The sequence below is a fragment of the Lytechinus pictus genome, chromosome 7 (genome assembly GCF_037042905.1).
Source record: "Lytechinus pictus isolate F3 Inbred chromosome 7, Lp3.0, whole genome shotgun sequence".
NCBI classification, from domain to species: domain Eukaryota; kingdom Metazoa; phylum Echinodermata; class Echinoidea; order Temnopleuroida; family Toxopneustidae; genus Lytechinus; species Lytechinus pictus.
Genome location: NC_087251.1, coordinates 8,391,552 through 8,418,033, shown reverse-complemented (window position 1 = coordinate 8,418,033; position 26,482 = coordinate 8,391,552). Strand labels below are relative to the sequence as shown.

Here is a 26,482-nt window from a genome sequence, read left to right as displayed (position 1 = left end):
AGTTCACAACGCATCGAGTGGCCGGGCGTAGCCGCCCAGTGCAATGTCGTTTAGAGGGGTATGAGCCGCGGGTAATGGGTAGCGATTATTATGATCTTATGATCAAATACTGTCGTAACAAATGCACCCACCTTCATGACACTAATTTCGACTTTATTCTCGATTCAAAGCAGCGGAGTTCCCTGGCTAAGTTCAAAGAGACGCCAAGCATTCTCGGTAATAATTTGTCACAGCTGAGCGCGCGAGAGCCAAGAGCTAGCTTGCGTTGTATTGTGGTTTTAGTGCGACTTAAGCTGGCGCTATTCATTTAATTATACCCCTCAAAAGTCCCGTTTCGAGCCAGCTTATTTTTTTCTTTCCCGTTTGCTTTTCATAAGATACCATGTACACCGTGCACCACGCACAAGATCTAGAGAGACGGCACGAAGCCGTCAAACAACTGGAAAAAATACCAATTTCTTTGTTTCTTGAACCTTCCTGTAATCCCGTATCCAAAATTCATGCTAAGACATCGAATGCTAGACAAATTCTGAAAGTGATTGTGAGGTTGTGATGCAAGAAATGTGAAAGACACAGATCACAATTTGAAAAGATGTACTGGTAGTGGTACCGTATCGAAGTTTGAAATGTACGTACCGGTACATGTACAAGAAAGGCAGTGCTGTGTGTGTGTACACTGTGACTGTGAGGTGAGTGAGTGTGTAAATTGCCAATATTGGCGGGACCTTTCTTTCTTGCTAACATTTGTAGATGAATTGATCAAGAACAGCAGATTTCTACATACTGGTAATCTCTTTGAATACTTTGAAATCTTTAACTTAGTTTTTGTTTCTTCGTACCTCAAACATGCATGTAAATGTGAGAAGGATTTTTTTTTTTTTTTTTTTTTTTTTTTTTTTTTATAGTCCAAAGTTGGGGGTGCGGTTTATACACGGGTGCGGTTAATACACCGTTACTTACGGTATGTAAACCTTGTTTGCTGTTATTTTACTTTGCTAATTGGCTTGTGGTAAAATATAGATTGTTTCTATCATTGTAAAAATGAAATGATTGAAAGAGAATAAATGAATTTTATTGTTCGCAGGTTGTGTGGACTTTTTTTTTAAATCTCCGTATAGACACACACTCATGATGGTAAAGTAAATAAATAGTGCATAGCAAACTCAGATAGATGTACAAAACAATGGTTTTTGTCTCACCTGCATAGCAGAGTGAGACTATAGGCGCCGCTTTTCCGACGGCGGCGGCGGCGGCGGCGGCGTCAACACCAAATCTTAACCTGAGGTTAAGTTTTTGAAATGACAGCATAACTTAGAAAGTATATGGACCTAGTTCATGAAACTTGGCCATAAGGTTAATCAAGTATTACTGAACATCCTGCCTGAGTTTCATGTCACATGACCAAGGTCAAAGGTCATTTAGGGTCAATGAACTTAGACCATGTTGGGGGAATCAACATCAAAATCTTAACCTAAGGTTAAGTTTTTGAAATGTCATCATAACTTAGAAAATATATGGACCTAGTTCATGAAACTTATACATAAGGTTAATCAAGTATCACTGAACATCCTGCATGAGTTTCACATCACATGACCAAGGTCAAAGGTCATTTAGGGTCAATGAACTTTGGCCGAATTGGGGGTATCTGTTGAATTACCATCATAAATTTGAAAGTGTGTTGGTCTAGTTCATAAAACTTGGACATAATAGTAATCAAGTATCACTGAACATCCTGTGCGAGTTTCAGGTCACATGATCAAGGTCAAAGGTCATGTAAGGTCAAAGAACTTTGGCCACGTTGGGGGTATTTGTTGAATTGCCATCATATCTCTATAAGTGTATTGGTCTAGTTCATAAAACGTGGAAATAAGAGTATCCAAGTATCACTGAACATCTTGTGCGAGTTATAGTAGTTTTCAAAATCAGCACTGCTGCTATATTGAATCGCGTGATGCAGGTGAGACGGCCAGAGGCATTCCACTTGTTCATTTCTTCCTCTTTGAATCCTAAAACCTAGATTATGCAGGCCCCAAATCCAGTTGATTTCTGTTTTCTCTTTTGCAGCATATTATAGCAGGAGAAAATCACAGAAAAATATGCTGCAAAATTAGAACAATGCATAAAAGGGGGAAACAAATGAAAATAATTTTCAAAAAGTATATTACAAAAAGAAAACAAAAATAATAAAAGAAATAAGTGAAATAAAACAAAAAAGAAAATGAAGAAAGAAAAAACAAAAAACAGGGAAAAAAAGAAAAGAAAAAATTTAGAGAGAAAAAAAAGAAAAGAAAGTGAAAGAAAAATGAATAAAACAAAATTAATATAAACATAGGGAAAAGGGGAAAATTAAGAAGCCATTACGAATATTTTTTAACAGCTGTGGCCACTCCTAGTACCAATGAGGTCCAACATTACATGTATGGACCTCATAGGGGCAATTCCATGGAAAATGTTCACTTTAGAGAAAAAATGAAGTTTCAGATTTCACTTAAGCAGTCAAATTTTCTTAAAAAGTAATCTATAAAGTCCCATTTTTCAATAGAAAAATCGCAATATTGATAAAATTTTGTAGTTTTTTCCATCATCAAAAAAAAAAAATAGTAAATTGCAAAATGTAAAAAATGTGGCTATTTTCAAACAATTCATGTTTCCTGTCTCTACTAAAAGCAAACAAGGTCCCAGAGGTCTATTTTAACTTTGAATAGTTGATTAATGTTTAAATCAACAGAAAATCATCGTTAGATTTTATGCCATTCATCAATTTTAGAGAAATCTGTCTTCAGATTTGTGTGATTTCTTTACCATTATCAGTGTCATGTCCGTTACGTTTTTCACTTAAAGTTTTCATAGTTTACAGGAAATTTGTCTAAAGTTACTGCAGATTCAGATTCTATGTTAGAATTAAACCCCCTACCATGTGTAGCAATCATCTTCCCTTACCACTTCTCATTTTCATAAAAATGGCGTAACGGACATGACAATTTGCGTAACGGACATGACGCCTTATATATGACAAAAGGCAGCATTTACAAAAACAAAATATTAGGCTCAGTGTCACAGACTAAGGTCAGTCTCAATTGCTTGAGGATAGCTGGATGTAATAACTCCCCAATAACTCCTAGAATCTGCATGTCATTCAAGCTATTTTTAGAAGTTGGTGAATGATGAAAGTTCAGCTCTTGTTCTGGTATATTTTTCTGAGAATTAACGGTATGCAACATAATATTAGGATAAGATGCAGCTAGCTCTGGCAACATACTCAGATCACAATCTGCATCATTTGTGTTTGAACAATACAATTGATTATCTTAGGTGTTTGCACTGACAGTTTGGAGCATGATAAAACTCCAACTTGTGAATTCATGAGATCATTGATGATATTGCTTCAAAGTATCTGACTTTCACCAACCTCTACTTCTTCAGTGATGGCACGGGCTCACATTTAAAAACAAGTTTGTATTCAGATATCTGTGATACATGATGTAGCACTATGAATCCATGAATCTACAGTGGCACTTCTTTGCAATATCACAAAGTAAAGGGGCTGTGAAAGGAATGTGGCGCGATCAATAAATTATGTCATCATAGTATTTTGGTCAGCCATAATCACGATTTGAATGATGTATCTTCATTTGTACACAAGCAGCGCGGACAATGCAACGAAATTAGATACAACCACATTTGTCAGCAAGCAAGATCGTAAGATTTAGAACATCCAAGATTTGATGAAAGGATGATTATACTCAGGATGATATTTATTTTGAATGAAAAAAAATCTCAGAAGCGATTTACAAAAATTCCGATTACCTTTCAACTCATACATCATCGATAATGAAAGACTTGTTTCCAGGTACTGCTATTAAATTCTAAAATACTTTTTAATATCATTTTTTTTTAATCTTAAAACTGACATTAATACTAGTACATATTCTTTATCATGAAATTCATTTCATAATATGTTCATCTTGGATTTATACAGGTCTGGTACATTCTGTTTTCTTCTCACAAAAAATAAGATTTGGTCTTCTCAGTGTGCCGTAGTGGTACGATAAACATTGTATTCTATATAAAATTATCATGTAGGCTATAGCTATTAAATTAATGATACCTGCCAATAATATCTACATATTTTTCTTAAGAATGTTAGTAAAGGTACTTTGCTGTTACATAATTACATTCATTATTCATATTTCTTTCATTTTGAAACTAAGAAGTGCTGATGAAGTTCACTTCGTAAGGGTGTCATGTCCGTTACGCTAGTGTATATTATCAAATAGTAAGCCATGAATAAAAAATAATCTTTTCAAACAACTTTTTCTCCTTTAATTAGGTGTGGCGGATGGTAGTAACTGGAAAATACTCATTATCTGTTGTTAACTGGTGTAAAAGAAATTTTTCTAAATATTTTTTGTTTTATAAATATTGTACGAAAAGACCCCCTCTCAAATTGCAAAATAATAGGAGATATTACAGATTACCAGTTATGATGTGTGTCTCTAACCTCTAGCCTTAACATGTAAACAATTAGACTTGTACCATATCTTGTAATAAAATAATTATATTTCCTTACAAAAAGTGGACGAAACTGTCATGTCCGTTACGCTTCGTGTGTCATGTCCGTTACGCTACATTTTGAGCTACGAATACAGAATGCACTGCAAAACTGTTGTTAAACACCATTTTATGGATAGAGCTTGATCTTAAGGTTAAATTAACACCAAAGTCAGGTGCATGCAATCTAAGAATTCACAGGAATTTTGATAAGCAATAGGAGGTAAAAATGCTTCGTCCATTTCGTGTCATGTCCGTTACGCTCACAAAGAGTGCAATTTCTCCGCAACTGTTCAATGAAACGATTTCAAATTTCATGTGTATGTAACTGATACTTAAAGGTGTCTGATAAGCTCAGTAAAAATTATCAAAAGACTGCTAATTCTACTGTATAAACCTTTGAATTACAAAAATTTGTCTGAACGTCATGTCCGTTACGCTGGAATTGACCATAGGCGACATCAGTAGTATTTTTGGTTAGAAATCTCTGAGAACAGGATATTTATATATTATATCACAAGTACAAGCTATATTCCTTTCTCTTATTTAAATTATAATTTTATAGTGTAAATGCATCGTTAGCAACAACAAAAAATGAAAGAAATGAAGGGGAACTTACATTTTCACGGCTTTTTCCTGATTTTCTGGGCAGCTGCTCTTCTCTTCTGACTCGCGATCGAAGCTGATATGAAGATCACGTGATTCGCGTTCTCGTCAGCTGATCGGTTGGTTATTCTTTTCGTCAGACGTTAATAATATATATTGTATAATGCTAGCATTCATCGCTAATTTAGGTGAAAGAGATTGAAGTTAAACAGCGCCAGGTCGGAATCATAATTATTTTGGAAGAGTGTATTTATACACTCGATGTCATACCTGACGTAGACGGCGCTATTCAACAAATGCACAATCTTCAATATAAAAAATAAAACAGAAAGAACGCCTTGAACACAGGCCAAAATGCCTAACGATTTCTCCACGGCATTAACAACTATCGTAAAGGGCGCTCCATTTATCAATAAAGATGGATGCTAAGCTGTCTATGGCGACAAAATTTGCCGCAAATATTTACGAAGAATTGTGAGAAATGGTCTGAAAATGCAACAAAAGAACCGGTGAGTACCGATTAAACATTATTAAAGTTGTAAATAGATTATACATACCTTGTAGATTTAGTTTTTAAGGTGATATTAGTGCTTAGTTCTAAGCTAGGGAGGCCCAAACGCGCGTGAGTGGAGTCCCAGTTTATTAGCACGGGTAAGTATTGGGGTGTCGCCTAGAGTGGCTGTGGCAACAGTCTATTCTGACTGGAATATAATTAAAAGCCAAGCAAATAATTTTCACTTACCTTCTGGGAATGACACATTTCTATTTTTATATCTTTAGTTTGTATTATTTTATTTTCAGTAGAAACATATTTTTTAATCAGGCATATTCAATGGGAAGGAGTATAAATGGTTTAACCACTGTAAATAAAAATGAAAGAAAAAAAAATAAGAAGAAAACGGCAAAAGTTATATCTGGAAAAAAAGTGAGAAAAGTCCTTCCCTATATTTGCCAAAATGTTGGAAAAATTCACATTTCATATCAATGAAATGCCTTCCCAAAGTATTTACTTTCTCAAGAGTGGTTTAAGAAGTCATTTATAAACAAGAAAGAAAGAAACTGTTTATTTTTTGGTTAGAAAAGACACAGCTTCGAAAGAAACCAAGTATCAACATACATACAAATGCACACGTGGGACTGTGATGTACTTGCCTATGTGTTTTGATGTGTATTAATTCATTTGGAAATCGGTCTTTTGTAGTCAAAAGAGAGGTCATAATTCCTCTTCTTAATGCTTGCAAATAATCAGGGTACACCAAATTTTCGTAATATAGACTGTAGAATGTCATTTCATTGGTGTAAAATGTGACTTTGACTCAGATTTTCAAAGTTTTGTGGAAGATTTCTTAGCAGCAACATTTTTTATCGCAGCTCCCGGAGTCTGAATAGGCTGAGCTAGATCTAGAGCACAGCTGTATGCAGTGGCTTCATGCAAAGCTCACGCCAGCCGGCCGGCCGGCACGGCTGGCTGGATAATAGCTACTGTATGCTATAGCTGTAGCCTAATATGCAAACTTTGTGTGTGTGTATTTGTGTGTAGATCAACAAAAAGGCGCATGACGAACTGGGTTGCAATTTGAACTGTAGAAAGTTGATAAATGCATGCAAATCGGGAGAAAAATTGCGCTACTTATTGAAAATTATTGGTTGCCCGATTCGGGCCACCAAAACTTAACATTTTATCAATAATGGTTGCCCGAGGTGAATTTCTGGTGGCCCCGGGCCACCGGGCCACTGCTAATGTCGAGCCTTGGTTTATGGATACAAATATTTGTCATAATGACTGTACCATCATAAACTAGATATCAAACACACAAAATAAGCAGAGATCAAAGTCTAGGTGAACCCCCCATTATCAGCTATGTCAATATAATCTCAGACGAATTGAATGAGAAATATTGAGGTTTCCCTATAAAGTGCACAGATGGCTTCTTGTATTAAAACTGAACGACCATGGAAGATTGTATGTGTGCATGCAGTATTTGTAGTTACTGCTATTTGGTATATATTGCAGGCTATGTCAGTCAGTACAATACAGGAATATAATGGCATATGAAGACGGTTACATTTCTCTTTAGTAGTGTGGCATCAGTTTATTGAATGCCAATTTTGTTTGTTCAGTCCAAATGTCATGCTAGAAAATCTAATGCCCAAAGCCATTTGTATGCAATACTTCTGCTGACCTTGATCTAGTCATTTTATTCTTCCTTTCTACTCTGACTGAGCTTACTATTGATGTAGTGATGTAGATACCACTTATGATTTTATAACATTGTCTTACATTTGAAGGGTGGGGGTCTTTATAGTTTTATTTAGAATATAAAATTAACAGGAAAATGTATGAATTAGGAATGACATAGATATGTATTGCATGTCATTGATTAGTAGTAACAGATATTTTTCCAACTGTTGATACTTTGTTCAAATTTTATCTTGCTTTTTAAGGCTATATTAAGCCTCCTCTCTCTCTCTTATCAATGTCAGTTATTTTCTTTTTGAAGGTCCGTTTTAAACCCTTAGAAATTTCATAATTAGGTGTACATTTCAGAAAGCTACAAAGATATCGGAAAATAGCATCTTTAAATATTTATCTTTCAAATAGAAACAAACTATGGTCGTTTTCATTTTGTTCGGTATCTTGGCCATCTATAGATTTTCAAGTATATATCATTTACACCTTAAATCCTAACAGTTTCATACACACTCCATGTAGTGACCAACTGCTCTGTGAGGTATAACATGAATTTTCATATTTGTTGCACTTTAGCTGCTGGAACTTTTTGACAGTGAAGATCCAAGGGAGAGAGACTTCCTCAAGACAGTGTTGCATCGAATCTATGGCAAGTTTCTAGGCCTCAGGGCGTTCATCAGAAAACAGATCAACCACATATTCCTCAGGTAAGAAGATAAATGCAAGTTTACTCTTTGTCTTTAAGAAAAAGATAATTAAATAACTTAAAAATTTGTTCCCTAAAGTGGATAACATATATTATGGAAACTGAAGTGAAGTCAACTTTATTAAAATGTTAAAAATTATAATGTACCTCATCCAAACAAAAATTGAAGAGACATGTATGTACATGGAGGAAACAGCATGTTACATGTAGGTGGTTGAGCAGGCGGTCAGACAGTCCATTGCGAATCTTGTGTATCAATTACTTTCACGGCTTTAACCAACTGCTAATGAGACTTGGCACCCATCACACTGGATTCTGGGTGAAGCTTTAATACACCTTCAGGAATATTTCAGGGTGCTCCTGTGTTGCCTTTACCAACACAGCAAATAAATAAATCAATTGAAAAATTCAATTCAGCGATAAATTCAAACATGATGTACTCACTGTCAAAAGACTGAAATTATTCATGTTCACAATTAGTCATCATCACACACACAAAAAAAAAAAAATCTTGCAGACCAGACTCTTTGCTCAGTTTTATGCTTAGTGCTCATGAGACTTGGTACACACATTTCTCTTGGAAGTGAAGTGGTGCATAAACTGTATTGCCATGGCAGGGAATAATTTTCCTGGTAACATATCAGTTTGCTCCACATTTCTTCTTGACTACTACTCAAAATTTCTTTTGTGCAGCAATTTTTTTAACATACGACTGTACATGTACAGAACATAGTTGAAAGTTTGTTTCTTACAAACAGAATTGCTATTTAAAGGACAAGTCCACCCCAACAAAAATTTAATTTGAATAAAAAGAGAAAAATCCAATAAGCAAAACACTGAAAATTTCATCAAAATCGGATGTAAAATAAGAAAGTTATGACATTTTAAAGTTTCGCTTAATTTCACAAAACAGTTATATGCACATCCTGGCTGGTATGCAAATGAGGAGACTGATGATGTCATCCACTCACTATTTCTTTTGTATTTTATTATTTAAAATATGAAATATTCTCATTTTCTCCTCATTGTCAAGTGATACAACGATTGATTCCTCCCTGAACATGTGGAATTAGCATTGTTTAATACTATATGGTTCAGTCAAGTTGGTCTTTATTGTCAAATCTATAAAAAATGAAATATTGTATAATTCAAACAATAAAAAACAAAAGAAATAGTGAGTGAGTGACATCATCGACTCTCTCATTTGGATGTGACTGGCTCGTTCATATAACTATTTTGTTAAAAATAAGCGAAACTTTGAAATGTCATAACTTTTTTATTTTACATCCGATTTTGATGAAATTTTCAGCACTATGCTAGTTCAATTTTTCTCTATTTATTCAAGTCAGCATTTTCCTGGGGTGGACTTGAGCTTTAAGGAGTAAAATGATGCCCTGCATGGTATTGGTTTATCTTGGTGTTGCCATTTTATGTCCACAAAAGACATTGTGATAGGGTGGGAGTACTGTTTTATTTATATTTTCTCCTCAATATATTGAATCCAACTTCACCATGCATAGGACAACGATGCGAGCCTACATGCACATGGACAAATTAATTCTTTATCAGCTTGATAAGCCACCTGCTTTTCAAAAGGGATCACTTTCATACATGTACATGTAGAATCATAGACCATCCTCATGGTAATGAACAACACAAAAAGTGAAATTCATTCATTGTTTTGGAGTGAAATGTTGCCAGTAGCAACCACGATATATATATCTCTGTAAAACTGAAATCCAGATCAATATTCTGGTTAAAAATGTATTTGATTGATAGAAGCAGCTGTTCTTTGATATTGATCATACACGTTATGTGTGTGTATCCATAGAAATGTGTTGTAAAAAAAAAAAAAACGTTTGCTGGGATTTCAGTTTCCATCATAAATATATATACTTGTTGAATAGATTTGTCTCAAACATTATGTCAATTTTGCAGATCTCTGTTTCAACAAAGCAAACAAATTGTCAAGTCAGTCTCCATACAGTCCGACCTCTCTTATCCTAACGCACACTTGCCGAGATTTTTTTTTTTAATTCAATAGTACGTGGGGAAATGAGATTTCAATCTAAACTCAATCCTACACAAACTCACTTTGATTACATATATTTTCCAATATAGTCTACCTACAACCACATTATTTTTCATGAAAATATCTCACCCAAATCACCGAAAGAACTTAGACAAACATTTCATCACGTTCTCTTTTTATTTCCCGGGGAAATAAACAACACATGTCTCGCTAGCTAGCGCTAGGCCTCAATACGGATAGCGCCATCTATCATGTTTGAGCCTACAGTTAGTATAACAATGGCTGACATTGCGAAGCTGCGATACCCGCTGTGATGATCTAATTGTAAAACTTAGTTTCATCGAGTCATTCTCTTTCTTTTGAGCTATGCTCGATGTATACCTCAGTCATTTTAGTAGGTAAATTACCCAAGAGTTTTGGACATCGATCAATTTTATTTCCGTAAAAATACCGCCTCTAAATTTGCACTGACACTGCAGTGAATACTGCCTGTATGCCCACTACAATAGATTACGTGTAGCTACGGCCGTTGGGGAGGCAGCTGCGTGTATTTAATATTGGGTCTTCCAGATCCAGATAAATTCCTAATCCGGATTGGTACTGGTCCCAACGTGTCCGGATAAGAGAGGTCGGACTGTACTTGTAATTGCAAAATGTCTGTGCAGGCAGATACAGCAAATGGCGTATGGGTCAGTATTGTCGGACCATATTAAGCAACCCAATTTCTAGCTAAAGAAAGTTACAAATGCAAGATGGAACTCCATATAAACAGATAACACAGAAAGGTGACCACTAAAGGAAAATGGTTCGAAAGGGGGGAAAGGAGTAGCATTCGTGACAGACAATGGTGTGTTTTAAAATAGATTGGTGACTAATAGCTTGAACAGCCATAAAGTTGTATCTAGAGAAGCTACATCTGATGAAAGAGTTGTTCACACTGAGAAAAAGGGAAAGAAAAAAAAGCTGAATAAAGAAACCAATTCTGAAGAGGTCAAATGGCATAACAGATGGCCAATCATCAGTACGTACAAGTAAACCATGTCCAGTAAAGGTTTGACATACTACATAGGATAAACATTGTTGAGAGATAATACAATATATTAAATATTTTAGTAGAAAAAGCCCCCTAACATGTATGTTTAGGCACATTTTAGGTTGATTATCTAGGTACATACATTTACAAGTAGTATGAACATGGTAGTAAAGAAGCTTTCTAACCCCAAAAGCTGATAAAATTTTAATAGAACATTAAAGAAATCACTCTTTATTGATCATCAAATATATTGGAAATATACTGCCTAACATTTGCAGTGGAAATTGTGACACTGCCAGAAATGGCTTTCAAACAGCTTCTCTTCTGAATGCACTTGATGAATGAAATGCCTGTGAGTGATGTATAGGGAACTTAATTTTTTCCACAGTGTCATTCTGTCAAGTGCCTCTTTTGTGCTTTTTAGAACATTTTGATTTTAGAGTGAGAAAAAGTGTCATTCCACACTTAGGGAATCTGATGTGCTGTTATTATTGAAAAGTAAATGGCTTTGCTAATTTGCTCGTGCAGGAGAAACTAAAAAAACTTGCATTAGAATTTTCTAGTGAAATACTCCCTACTCTCTCCCATTTCTACTAACTTTGCACCAGGGTAGGAATTATTTTTTTTTAGGGGCTACTTTTTTTTTACATTGAGGCTACCACTGAATATCTTAGGGCTATTTTCTAATTCATGGGGCTACTTTTTTTAATCGCATATCAGCAATTACCTTTTGACATTCCGAGACTCACTGTGATGCCTAAACGCTCAGAACATTTTTAACTGTAATTACTGTGTACATGTAAGTTTGCATTTTGGTTGAGGATTTGTTCAAATAGACTCAAGATCACATATATGATATTAACGAAAGGTGTTCACCATATATGAATGTCCAGGCTTGTTTATTCTTTAGTTTTGTCTCAACTTCTGGCACTGGCTCTGGCCGTTTGGCAGAGCCAGGTTGAACTCGAATTAGAAACTTATCCATCTCGCACTCCTACTCGACGATGTCGATAATCAGCGCTGTCACAATCACCAGCTGATCGCATACAATTCTATGCATGCCTAGTACACATAATATACCGTACGATGCATGTGGTCTCGTTACCAGCTGTGCAGTCTAATCGTGCACGCGTACAATACATAAGCCGTGCATCAACAATTCTAAAAAAACCCGTGCTAAAGACTATGCGTACTCCGCATCCCATATTGCATTGCTCGTTTATTTACAATCGCGAAGCTTCCGGTGTTACGGAAGGCTCGGATATTGCATCGACCGTTCAACTTAAAGCTGGCAAGGGCAATATAAAAGATGCGCTTGCTCCGCCGCCGGAGAACGTAATTATGTGAAGTATTTTTTACATTGTCGATGGTATTTTATTGGGGCGATTCTGAAATAAATAGTCGCCCCAAAGCATTGGGTTTTGATAATTTTTAGGGGCGATTTGGGCTGTCATGGGGGCGAAATCGCCCATCGCCCCCGTGTAATTCCGACACTGCTTTGCACATTAAAGGGGAAGTTCACTGTGACGATCAGTGTTTGAATAAAGACAAAATATTACGGTAATAAAAGTTTGACCAAAAAAAATCCATGAAAGAAGAGAGCTGTGAATAGTTTAAACTCTTTTGTATTTATCTTGTCATGATAGGAACAGCCCGGGGGGGGGGGGGGTACTCGAATTATAACATGATACCTATGTGCCGCACTAAAATAAAAAAATGGGGGCTCTGGAACTAAAAATTGGTCCGAAAACAAGGGACCTACGATTTGGAACTGACTACATAAAAAACGGAGGTCACCGGAAATCATTAGATCGGAGCCATAATTGGCAGAGGCTGTGTAAAAAAATGTGCACGTGTCTTGCTAAATTCATATCGGACTAGTGCAAGCTAGCTTCCGGTGCTGAAGCTTCGGCAGCCCAGCGCTATGGCTATGCGCTGATTGAGCTCGCCTCTCTGACCGGCTGAGTGAGTTCATGATAACTTGCACTGGAACGAGAAATCACAAATTTGAGGGTCTTCGGAACGGGGAAAAATAGGAATTTCTAAAGCTTTCTGAATTGGTGATGCTCTCGAACAGAAATTTTGGCTGAAAATGGGGGTCTCAACCGCCGCACATACGTATCATATATTTTTACTTTACCCCCCCCCCATATGCCATGCAGTATTCATTTTTTCTTCAATCCATACATGTAGAGTACAGTATGTTATATGTAGATTGTAAATGTATGTCTTAAAATTTCATGGCGCTGCGATCTTACTCCATACATACATACATTGGCATTAATATGTGAAAAATTTGACCAGAACAGTACCTGGGAGTCTTCCTTTTTGTTTGCTCTCTGTACCTGAGGAGATGCATTGCCATGTATCTCATTTCTAATGGATCAGGTGTGTGCGAGTGGTATTCAAAGTGAATTTGTCAGTATCCAAGGTAACGGCAAAGGCATCTTTGTTCTGTACCCTCCCTCGCTGGCAGCTATTAGTTTCCAAGACTTCTGCCCTATATGTAGGCCTACATGTAGTATGAGTGTCTGAATGGATTACATGTAGTTTGTATGCCAGGGTAACGACCAGTATTTTAATAGTACCGGTAACTTACAAATATTCATTGACAGCATAGAAATGACTCATATCATGTACAGTATGAAGATACATGTATATGCACAAAGGTTATCATGGTGGAATATCATTAGCTTTTTGTTGATTTGATACACAACTAAAATGTGTTCTTGTTTGCTACTTTTTAAATCAGATCCTCGATATTCCCATCAGATATATAGTTCATTCATCTTACATGTACATGTCGTTTTTAAGTTCAACAAATATTTGAATGATAATGTTTTATTTACCCAGGGTAGGCACTATATTTTAATATTAAACTATTTGTACCCTACTCCAATCTAAATGGTGAGTGCCAATCAAGAATGCAGAAGGTTCCATTTTTATAAATCTTTGGTATGACTCACCTGGGGATCAAACCCACGACTTTCTATTCATGAGGCAAATGCTTACAACTGAGCCACCATACAAAGTTTAGAATCTTTACTACTGAGCCACCGTACAAAGTTTATTGTCAAAATTTGATTAGGCTTAACTTGGATTTTCTCATTGAGCACAAGAAAGGGTCACCAGTCCTAAATTAAATTGTGTGTAACTTTTGTACAGTTTATAAAACAACCCCCAAACTTGTTTTTAAGTTGTTTTAAGGGGCCATTCCACATAGAGCAAGACCGCTGAAAGACCTTTCAAAGACCATGAATTTTGGTCGATCTTACAGAGGTCTCTCAATGAACCTACAATGGTCTTTGAGGTCTTACACGAGTCCTGACCAATCTTTCAGCGGTCTTCGTGGTCTTCATGGGCTCCAAAACTTTTTGAAACGGTTCAAAACAGTTTTACAACAGTCTTACAAGAAAATGGTCTTTCAGTGGTCTTTCAGCGGTCTTTCAGCAGTCTTTCGATGAACTTTCAAAGGTCTTAATAGTCTTTCAATGATCTTTCGGCAGTCTCTCAAGATTTTTGCGCAGATCACTGTAAGACTCCTGAGAGATCATTGAAAGATCATTGAAAGACCATTGAAAGACCAGGCAAAGTCCATGGAAAGAATTCTGAAAGATCACTTGTTGCATAAAAGATCTCTGAAAGACCATTGAAAGATCTCTATAAGACTACTCTAAGACCAGTAAGACAAGAAATATCCATCAGTCTTTCAGAGTTCTTTGAGGGGTCTTTCTGAGCCATTCCATAGAGATGACAAATTTCAGTGATCTTGAAGACCGCTGTAAGACCTCATCAATTTTAAGTCTTTCAATGGTCTTTCAACGGTCTCCGTTCTGTGGAATGGGGGCCTAAAGGTGTTCTTTGAGCTGAAAATAATTATATCTGAATAAACAGAGTAAAATTCACTGAGCAGAACGCTGAAATTTTCATCAAAATTTGATTACAAATAACAAAGTTATTGAATTTCAAACTTTAGCAATAGTAACAGTAACATGCATGCCATCATGAATATTCAATACATGTAGGTGGGCTGATGATGTCATGTCCCCACTTTGTTTTTTCTTATGTTATTACAGGAAATTATTATTTTCATACATGTGTATATATATTTCTTCATTGTTGCAACTTCATGATGGTCTTACACATTTTATCAGAATTTTGTCAATCTTTTTTAAAATTCTTTTAGGATAAAATTTGAATAAATATGTTTTCATATTGTAGATACAAAAGAATATGTGAGGATATGACATCAGTGCGCTCATTGCATATTTATGAACACATGCATGGAGGAGCCGTGGTGTGGTTCTGACTCTCGCCTTGTAAACAGAGCAGGGTGCGACATAAGCGCTTGCCCGATTGCCCGGGGCAAGTAAAAGTTAGAGTCGGGCAAGTGTTTTCAAGCAAAGACAAAAACTGATTGCCCGAATCGGGCAAGCAAAATTCTCCTATGGAAATTATATTTTAGAAAGATTCCCCATATTTCACCATCAAAATATAGAAAAGAAAAAGAGACAAAAAAAGCAATATCATTAATTTCTTCTCTCAAAAAAGTTTATAAGTCATGATTCGAATTGCAAAATTTGCGCCATTTTCTGCAATAAACACACAGCTCAGAGACGTACACACACACACAGAATCAATGGCAGTCTAGCATAGCTAGCTAGCGCCTAGTCCACGCAACCGATGCATCATGCATGTAGTCAAGTTTCTACGGAGTACGGTGCTGCACGAACAAAGTTTTTCTCTGGAAGAAATCTCCCACAGAACTGTCAAAATTCACATTTCTTACCAATGAAAATTCTTGTAATGTCCATATTTCCTAAAAGTTGGGCTAGCTCTGTCATTTGTAAGCAGTAAAAGGAGAAATTTTCACTTCTGTTATACTTCAAAAAGATCGAGTTTCGAATGATCGTCTGTATCGCACACACTGAAATACTTTGTTTGACAGTCCCACATATGCATTTGTGTGTATGTTGATAAACGTGGTTTCTGTCGTAACTATTTTTTTTTAGCCAAGGAAATTGATAAATTTTCTTCTTTATTTATGACTGGATAGTTTGAGCTTTTTTCCTCTCTCTTCTTTCTGCCTATCTTTCCTTTTCTTTTCAACCTTTCCTTCTTTTGAATCTCTTTATTTCTTTAAATTTCCTTCCTTCTTTTGCTCATTTTTTCTGTTACTATATAGCTGTCTTTCTTTTTGTAATTCTTTTCTTTCTTCCTTCCATCCAACCTTTGTTTACCTCTTTCTTTAATCCTTCCTTCTTTTTCCCCTTCCTTTCATTCTTTCTTACTCTCTTCCTTCCGACCATCCATTCTTAACCTTTTCTTCCGGTCTTTTTTTCTTCTACTTTCTTCATCCCTTTCATTCTTTCTTTATTTTTTTCCTTCATTCCTTCCTTTCTTTTGTCTTTCATTCTTTCTTTCTCCATCTTTCTTTCTGATTTTCTTTATTTCTGTCTTTCGTTCTTTTGAACTTTTTTTTTTTTGTCATCTTTCTTTTCTTCCTTATTTTTTCTTTCTGCCTTCCTTCATCTCTTTCCTTCACTCCTTCCCTCATTTCTTTCTGTCTTTCGTTCTATCTTTCTTTTATTTCTTTCTTTTTTTCCTTCCTTCCATCTATCATTATACCTTTTCTTTCTTCCTTCTTTCCTTTCTTTCCCTTTTCCTTCCTTCCATCAATCCTTTACCTTTTCTCTTTTCTTTCTTCCTTTCTTTCTTTTTACCTTTTTACCTTTTTTCTTTCATTTTCTTTTTTTATTCGTTCCTTTCTTTCCTTCCTTTCTCTTCCCCTCAGTTTTTTTTCTATTTTTTCTTTCTTTCTTTTTTCTTTCCATCCTTCTTTCCCTTCTTTCTTTCTTCCTTGCTTTCTTTCCATCTTTCTCTTCCCCGCAGCCATTCTCTCTCTCTTTCTTTCTTTTTTTTTCTTTCTTCCTTCCTTAATTTCTTTGTCCTTTCAGTCTTTCTTATTTTTTTTTCTTTCATTCTCTCCCCCTCTCTTAATTTTTTTTTTTTTTTCCTTTGGTTATTTTCAGTGATTTCCCTTTTTTTCATTGTGTGTCCTAGTCCCCTCCAAAATATATGGAAAATATATGAGATTAGGAAATCAATTAAAGAGCATATTGACCATATATTTTGTCATGATGTTCAAGATAAAAATCATAAAAAAATAGGAAATACAACTACAAGGTACATCAGTAGTCTTGTTGAAAAATGTATTTTTAAAGCCGTCAATGGTATGGTATGTAAAACCATAAGGCTACAACTTGTTTTGAAGCAATAAAACTTTGTTTTGTAGGATTTTTTTGGGCAAGTGAAATCTATATTCGGGCAAGTATTTTCCAACTATTTGAAAATTTACTTGCCCGACTGGGCAAGTGCTTCAAAAAAGTTATGTAGCACCCTGCAGAGGGTCGTGTGTTCAAATCCCACCGCGGTCTGGCGTCCTCTGGCAAGGCGTTAATCCAGTTTGCCACTCTCGACCCAGGTGCTAAATGGGTACCTGGTAGGATGTGAAAGTTATTGTAGCTTGTCCAGTACTGTATGCGCCTCACTGGTGACTGACTGGAATACTCCCCAGGGAGTGGAGGATGTGCATACATTGTGTGTCGGAATGACTGATTGAATTGGATGACCGGGGTAATAATATATCTGTAAAGCGCTTAGACACGTCGTTCCGATGTGTTAAGCGCTATATAAAGGCGGAATATTATTATATTCATAAAACTGTTTTACTGAAATAATGCAAAACTTTAAAATGTCTGAACATCAGTGTTCCGTGTGCGATTTTGATCAAATTTTCAGTGATTTGTTTGTCCAATTTTACTTTCTGTTCAAATCATAATTTTTTCATTCTGGAGTACCCCTTTAAAATGACTTTACCTGAAAATAGGTTTCTTAATCATTTTGATCACGTCACCTAAACCTGAAATGATTTTGATGTTCAATGTCGATTACAAGTATCTGTTGGTTGGTTTATACAGACTTCAAGATTATGTCTGAGAAAAAAAGGAAAGTTATGTAATTGGTCTTCAGAGTTTTGTGCCAAATTATGCACACTCATTGTCTTTACTGTATTGTTTTCTATCTTTTACAGATTTATATATGAAACAGAGCACTTTAATGGAGTTGGGGAATTATTAGAAATTCTTGGAAGGTAAGTTATTAGTGTGTATTAAAGACTGCTGTTAACATTCTTGGTGTTTTACATTTAAAAATCATTGCAGTAATAATGTGAATATTGTGTCTATTCAAATTCCCTATATGCATTGAATAAACATGCAAAACCTATATTGATTTGGGCTTTCAGAAAACGGAAAAGGGAAACAAAGAATTTTAAGATCAGTCATGCAAATATCATACATTCTTGTTTTCTTAGGGTTTTTACAACACATGGCTTCTTATTCAAGTTTGATAATTTACATATGTCAATATTTCTGTATTACTATTAAAATAAAACCCATCCTTAATGTGATGCTTATTAAAATCCTCTTTTTTATAATGAGACAGAGCTTTTCCATATTGTAAAAGGGTTCAGTGCTGTACGTTTATAGGACAGGTGCAAGGAAAGGGCAAAGGTTTAGTCTCATGAAGTAGACTTGTACTTTGCATCTATCCAGGGGCCCTGGGGCAGTTAAAGGCAGCTTGGCCGGGAAGGAGAATGGAGCAGCATTGCTGGTAGACAGTCCGATTTATCACATTGGAAAACGGACACCCATTACTTGGCTCATGCTTGTCGGTCGGTCGCATAATTGAATGAAGGCGAAGCCTCTCCTCTGTGTATGCATAGACCAAGCTTTGATTACTTGTCTTACTGTCATGTGTGCCCCTTGCACCGTCGTGACTTGTTGACCGTACAAGTGAGCTGGCTGCTCTCTGCACACCCCAACGTTTGACTTTATCCATCAGCATGCGTCTCAGTTAAATGATGATATATGCTTCTAGATTACTGGCAGTATTACGATTCCAATAGGATATGCTCAGACAAGCATTACGCACAACCTGCTTGAATGTATTACTTCTTACCACAGTGCAGTGGAAGTGTGCTCATTTATGGCGAAATTGCTGGGCCATTTAGATTTTATGCATGCTCTATCAAAATAATAGAGAGCGCTGATATATTATGCATTGATGTATACACTGAAAATCATTATGACCTCGGGAGACATAATATGGCAGTATGCACATACATTTATGTATGCTGTATGAAAAATATTGAATGAATTGTGTGATTATAAACATTTTCTCTGTACTGAAAGAGTGCATTTGAAAAAAAAAATTATCTATAAAATAGTTAGGACTATGTAATGAAATAAAAGCAGATCAAATTGCATAATAACTGCTAGTTGTTGCACTGCCATGTACATGTACACTGATAATATTTTCCTTGCAATAGAAAAAGATGTATATTTAATTTAATGAATCCACTCAGAACTCAGCGATTGAGTGACATTATAGTTAAAACTTAGCTCAATATTACAATACCTGTTCAAAATATGTGTCCTGCTTTCATACCTAATATATTCAACTGCACTGGTTAAAAGGCTATTTTTAAAACATATTTCATTAAGATAGATTCCGTCAACTGAACCAGTATTTATTTCAACTTTGAATGGAAGACATTTGGAAGATGAAGAGCTTTGTATGCAAGTATGTGCAGTTCTATTGGCAGGCTGTTTCAAAATTTTCTTTGTTAAGACTGATCAGTTTTGTGTTAAGTCTTCTTTCAAAAGTTATAAACATTCTTTAAAAGATTCTTCAAGATATACATGTAGTTCCTTACCCCTCTTTTAATGAATTTAAATTAAAAAATGAAAATGATTTTCATAGGGCAGTTACCTTGTAATTTTCATTGACTTTGATGTTTTTTTTTCTTCTATTTTTCTTATTCCTAAATAGTAATATACAATTTTATTTTCTTTTTGCATAGCATTATCAACGGGTTTGCATTACCACTGAAGACAGAACACAAGCAATTCCTTATCAAGGTTCTCATCCCATTACATAAAGTCAAATGTTTGGGTCTATACCATGCACAGGTAGGGATAATTTTTTTCTTATCTGTATTAAACTTAATACCATGGATATGATTTTGTATCTTTTTCCTCAGATTATGTGATTCTCCATTATCAATGGATATTGTTTGATTGTAAAGCGTTGATGGTTTTATATATAAATGATGAACTCTTTATATAAACGCATGAATTTAGAGATCAGGGCCCGGGAACACGAAGGTTAGCGATTAATTGCAAATTTGACAGAAAAATCCTGATTGGTTCCCAGTCAGTCTACTGAGCAAAATGCGCATACAACGATGATCTTGGTAGGCCATTTCATTTAGCGATTAATCGCTAACCTTTGTGTTGCGGAGCCCTTGTGCCCACTTCATAAACAGTTTACTGAAGATGGTTACATGACTTGGCAGTTAATCAAAGTCATGATTTCCATGAAAGTGGCTAGAGTTGTACGTCTTTTATGAAACAGCCCCCTGGCTCAAAGCTTTAGTTAAGTGCTGATAACTTAAAAACTATGATTTTCAAAGTTTGAATTCATTGTCATATGAATAAAAGTTTATCATGAAATGTGTGTTGTGTGAAAGATGCGATCTACAGTAACATCAAATATTTATAGGTAATTTATTATTATAACATAGAAATTGAAATAGGTTGGTCTCTGACAAATTTTTCTTTCTTCTAGGGCCATTAAACCACTTCTTATATATGAAATGAAACAAAATTTCTGGATACGATCTTCAATTTATAGCTTTTACAAAACTTTTCATTTAGAATGATATAATATTGTTCTCAGTAATGACCCTTTACCTGAGCTTTGGACATGCTTTAACTTTAAATACAAAATTGCATTATGGGTTCATATTCTTGTTAAATCTGTGCTTTACACTTAGGTAGTCATATATATGTCAAAACATGTTTTATACTGGACTAAATCCCCAATGTTTACTGGACTTCTCAGACTCCATGCTCATGCTTGAATGGTCAAGTAAACCATTGTACCTTGCATTTCCACATTTTCTGTTGTATATTAGAGTATAAAAACATGTAGGCCCCTATCAGATGCCTTTATTGAAATTTGTCACATTTGGTTCCCTGCAGTATATCAATTTTACAGATATAAACCATGGTTGAAATTTAAACCAGAGTTCAGAGTAGCAACCTCTGACATTAACACAGATAGGACTTTTCTACATAAAATCTACAGGGAAATACAAAAAACAAAAACAAGTCAAATAACCAAACGTTATGTAGTTTTATCATAAAGTATGTTACAATACAACACACACAATTTAAAGAAAGGTTTCAGAACCTTCCTTTTTTTTTCTGTATCTATCATAAAACTTACAAACGAAATATCATGGAATGGTGAAATGCTTTGGGTCTGGACTTGGGCATTCATTCAAGCATTGATTTTCCCCGTTCAATAACACCAGTATTTTGCTGATTTACTGACGTAATTGGATAATGTCTATAGTGGGTGTCAACCTGTCTTGTTTTTGAATATCATACGGCATGTACATTTTTATTCATATCATATATCTTAATTTGTGTTTGTGTCATGTGATTGATATTGTTATTTTTTAGAGAGAAGGCATAGTGTTCACATTTATTTGAATTGGCTTGTAAATTACTTCAATGGGAAAAGTACAAATGACAATACTCATAACTGCTGGTAGTGGATAAACTGCAAAACAATACTACATAGATTTGACATTATTTTAAACTCAGATATTGATATATTTATAGCTTGCTTGTTTATAAAAGTTTGTGTGATATTCTGAATACCAGTTAATATATTTATGATTTATATCAACAATAAATGACATCTTGAGTGGATAAACATTCTTTTGAGCTTGCAAAAAATGAATTTATGTGTACAGGTGTGTATCCTACAGTCATGATTTTATATTCATTAGAAGATGGAAAATAAATTTTGAATCCCTAGAATGATGAATCCCATATTACTTTTGATTATGTAATATTGATTATGTAATACCTTGAGTCCATGTTTGTTGCAATATTTCACCTGCGAAGATGGACCACAGGTATGAAATGTCATTTGAACTTGGTTTAGCTAATTGACCGCCAAAAATAAAGCCAAGTGCGTCATCCAGCAGCTTGAGTTTTCAATCAGGCGATGGGTTAGAACATTTAATTGCTCGCTTAAGATTCAGGGAATCTTACCAGATGTTTTCCCCATTGGCCCCTGCAGTACTGCTCGTGGTAGATCATTTTCTTTTCTATCCATGTCGCATTGATGTCTGTAAACATTAGCAAGGTGCGCATAGTCTTGTGAATGGTGCGTTCTCTCAGCCAGAGCAGTTGGTGTTTACTCTGCGAAGGAAGCCGCCTGACACGTGAGAGGCCTGCATTTGCGTGTGTGCAGAGAATGACATGTTATAGCGCCAGTGGGATGGGACTGGGGGAAGGAACAGTGAACTGTCGCTGTGCATATTTTGACATTTATCTGTGAGGACGCTTGGTGTATTGACAGTGCAAAATGGGAGACTGTTTCCCGGAGAAGTTCCTTGTAGTGCAGAGAACAAAAGAGCAATGGAATTGACCTCAGATGGTCAGCTTCCTTCCTGTACAAAATGAATGAATTATTTGAATTTGAGCTATTATTGGTGAAATTTGCTTCCATTGTTTCATTTTGATTAAAAGCAGGAGATACTGATGAGTGAGAGAGAGAGAAAGAGAGGGATAGTTGATGGTGATGATGATGATATGATGTGGTTACAGGTAACTGCATTTTATTGATTGCATAGCTTGCCTGTGAAGCATTGACACATCTCCAATTTGTCTCATAGTTGTAAAATTTATTATATACATGTCGATCACAGGAGAATGAGATGAAATATTACTATTTAATTACAGGGTCTTATATACGGTACTCACAATAGTTTCAATATTGAAAGTGTAATACCAGTAAGATATTTATAAAAAACAAGCAAAGTAGGTAACCAGGTGCCTTTCAGGGGTCCCTCATCTCTATGCTTCCTATGCTTTGATGTGCAGCCTTTAAACCACAGTGCTGTAAATAATACATCAAGCGATTGTCCCCATTATGTGGCTGGGTAATGCACACAGGGTATTTCTCTAGCATCTGGTTGATTAGACACGATCTAGGATGCTTGTACCCCAGGATGCATCCTAGAACGTGAGTGAACTGTGTGGTAGAATCGGGATGGATCTTTATCCATCCCATACACTATGCATCTTTAATATCACATGTCCTGTCTATCACTATTTTAAGTTGTGTATTACCATATGATTTATCTGGTTGTTTACAAAAAAAATCATCTTGAACGAAACCAACTTGCTCTCATTCAGAATAATGTAGATGTAATAGTAACTGCAAGAATTCTTTGACCTGGACACTTTCTTTCATACTGTAATCCATGATATTAATATCATTACTGTATGGAGCTCCAGGAGGCAAATGAATTAATCTGTAGGATTCATCTCCCTTCTTGTTTCAATCACACTTGATGTGTAAGAATGTAAATTTGCTGCTGATCATGGAGCATCCTGAGTGCTTCACATCAATTTACTATTCCACCCAATGAACAAGTGATGACAGTTGGCTGAAGATTCCATCCATTCACTCCCGTGGGACAATCCCATTGTTATCATTCCATCTTTACATGTGATGGTATAAATAGCATGTTCATGTTTGCCGTTTCCTCTTAGGCCTGTAGCTGATGGATGTTTGTATCTTGAAATTTTCTTTCAACTAAATTTTCTTGTATTAATGTTAATCCGGTGATCATACACAATTTTGAAGTTATCCTTTGAGACATGTTGTTTGAATGTTACGTATTATTTGATTGTCTCGTGCTTTGACCTTTGTAAAATGTCTTCTCTGCTCAAATTTTCTCCATGTAAAAATGCAACGTTGTAAAGAAGTATGTATGTATCACAAAAGTAATCTTTTCAACAAATGTTTTGTATGTTTATTTTGGTATGAAAAGTTGCTATCTCTTCCCCAAAAATATTGTTTCATATATTTCAGTGGTTTCTCATCAATATGTTTTCCAATGATTTTGTTTCTTTTTCAGTTGGCATACTGTGTGGTGCAATTCCTGGAGAAAGATTCAGCTCTTACAGAACAGGTATGGTGTCATTTTTAAATAACATTTTAGACCCCGTTTTCATCTACATCCTTAAACTAGTTTAGTGGCAACTAGTTTGACTTGTAATAGGAACACCCAAAGCAGTCTTGGAATCAATCTTAGACATTCTTCCAAACCAGTTTGGAAGACCATCTCACGATTTGGTTTTTAAGACCGCTTTGCTTCGTTAAACTGGTTTAAGCGTAGATGAGGTTGCGACCATTCTTCGAGAAGTGATCTTCGCATGAAAGTACGAGAGTGTGCATGTTTGGCACGCTACTCAGTACACACACTATGTAGAGTGCCTATGCTGCCGTTTCTAATTCCGTGCGAAACTTGTGACTCCACTGACCGAGAGTGCCCATAGCAACAAGACCACTTTGCGTGAAGTGGTTCTGGAAACCAGTTCTGGACATGGTGATGAGGACGCTAACAAAGTGATTTAAAACTGGATTTAAAGAAACCAGTTTAAGAACATAGATGAGAATGTGGTCTTTAGATTTATCGCTCATTGAATTATATGAGATTTTAATACAGATTACAAGCATATAATTACCATTTGTGAGGGTGACATGGCAACTATTTAATTGAGTTTTAATCTTCCCTACGTCAGTGAGTAAAAAGTCCTGTATATGTTTCAAACAGGGTCGTATTGTGGCACTTTTTTAAAGACGAAAACAATTTTCTACCCATGTAACCTATCTATCGGTGGGTTTGCGCATTCATATATAGAAATGTTTCAATAAGAAAAAATGAAATGAATTATTGAGAGTCTGCTGAGTTTTCCCAAAGCATGCTTCAAAGTTTTTTTTGGTAAACAGATCATGTTCTTGAGATATACTATTATGAATAGACAGGTATAAGATAAAAAAGATAGAGGAAACTATATACTGCATATTCATACCAGAAGCATCACCCAAGTCCTTATCAGATACTCTTTGCTCTTTTAATACAGTAGTGCCTGAATGCTGTTTGAGATCTGATACACAGAATCTTTAGATTTGTCTTCTTTCAAAGGAGATGAAAGGGTATATGCCCTTGTGGTATACTAGTATTTGTCTTTCATGGAAAGGTCATACATACAGAGATGGGGAGACCTAAGAGGGAGCAGAAAACGATAGATGTAAACAGGGCTCCATTTCCCTGCACATATTGTGGTTGAAATGTGAGTTTAATTACATTTGCCATGGCATCATGGAAGAGACCCCAAGAGGGTTTCTTGTCTGTCAGTAATTTGATCCATAATTCCAAGATGTAACTGGCACAGTCAACATAAATTATGCAAGGAGATATATGGCAAAGTGAAATAGTGATGAAATCACCTTCATTGCCTCACAAATAGACCTTGCATGACCAATTTTTAATAGATTGACCAGGGGCTAGATACACTTTTTTAAGGGTGAATAATTATACAATGCATCCCACAAAAGAGGAAACCTGTTTTCAGAGATAGATTTCATGATTATTAAATATGTTTTTACTATAAATTTGATACTCATGGAAAGAGTGGAATCTCATCTCTAATTTGAAACCAACAGCTTAGCAAATCGTTCGCGCAGGGCATATTACAAATAATAAATACTGAGGCATATCAGAAACAATTTGCACAGAAACTCACGGGTGAGTCTGAATCTGTTTTCATTTTAGGATCAGTGAGAGAATCTTAAAGAATACAAGAGAAATGCTAATTAGTCAATCATCGAATAAGCACGTTTGTCATATTACGAACCAATCTTGTCCAATTTTTCTGCGCAACCTGGTTTGACATTAACATTTCAAACTGGTTTTGCTCGTTAATACATGAAGTGTTCGTCTCATACTAGGTATCAAAATAAAGAGGAATAATTTAATTATATGATTATGTAAATTAGATGTCATTGTTCATTTGCCTTTGAAGAAAAGAAATGGATGGGAATCCTGGTTTCCTTTTTTCTTGGATGCTCTGTATTGAGGCCTGTGACTGAAATTACATATCAATTAATTGTTGAAAACTTCAGTACTAAAATGGGAGTATAATGTGAATCAAGTTGTTCTTCAAAATAACCTTTGTGTTTGGCATGTGTCTCAATACTATTGTTTAATGACAGACCATTGCTATTCCTTTGAGAAAACTTTAAAGGTCCCTGGCTAATTTGAAATTTCAGTGAAAATATCTCAGCATTTCAACAAAATTTATTACTCTTTACGTTCTATAGGGTACTTCACATAATGACGGCATTGTGACGTAAATGGCTATT

At 35.6% G+C, this 26,482-nt stretch overlaps 1 protein-coding gene across 1 annotated transcript in view; it reads left to right on the top strand.

The window, feature by feature from the left end:
- Positions 1-26,482, top strand: part of LOC129265551 (serine/threonine-protein phosphatase 2A 56 kDa regulatory subunit epsilon isoform-like) — a 50,182-nt gene that overhangs the window by 1,555 nt on the left and 22,145 nt on the right. Inside the window, exons 2-5 of the mRNA XM_064101354.1 lie at positions 7,925-8,055; positions 18,213-18,272; positions 20,046-20,154; positions 24,192-24,245. Of these exons, the coding sequence (XP_063957424.1) occupies positions 7,925-8,055; positions 18,213-18,272; positions 20,046-20,154; positions 24,192-24,245 (354 nt within the window). The remainder of the gene's footprint in view (positions 1-7,924; positions 8,056-18,212; positions 18,273-20,045; positions 20,155-24,191; positions 24,246-26,482) is intronic.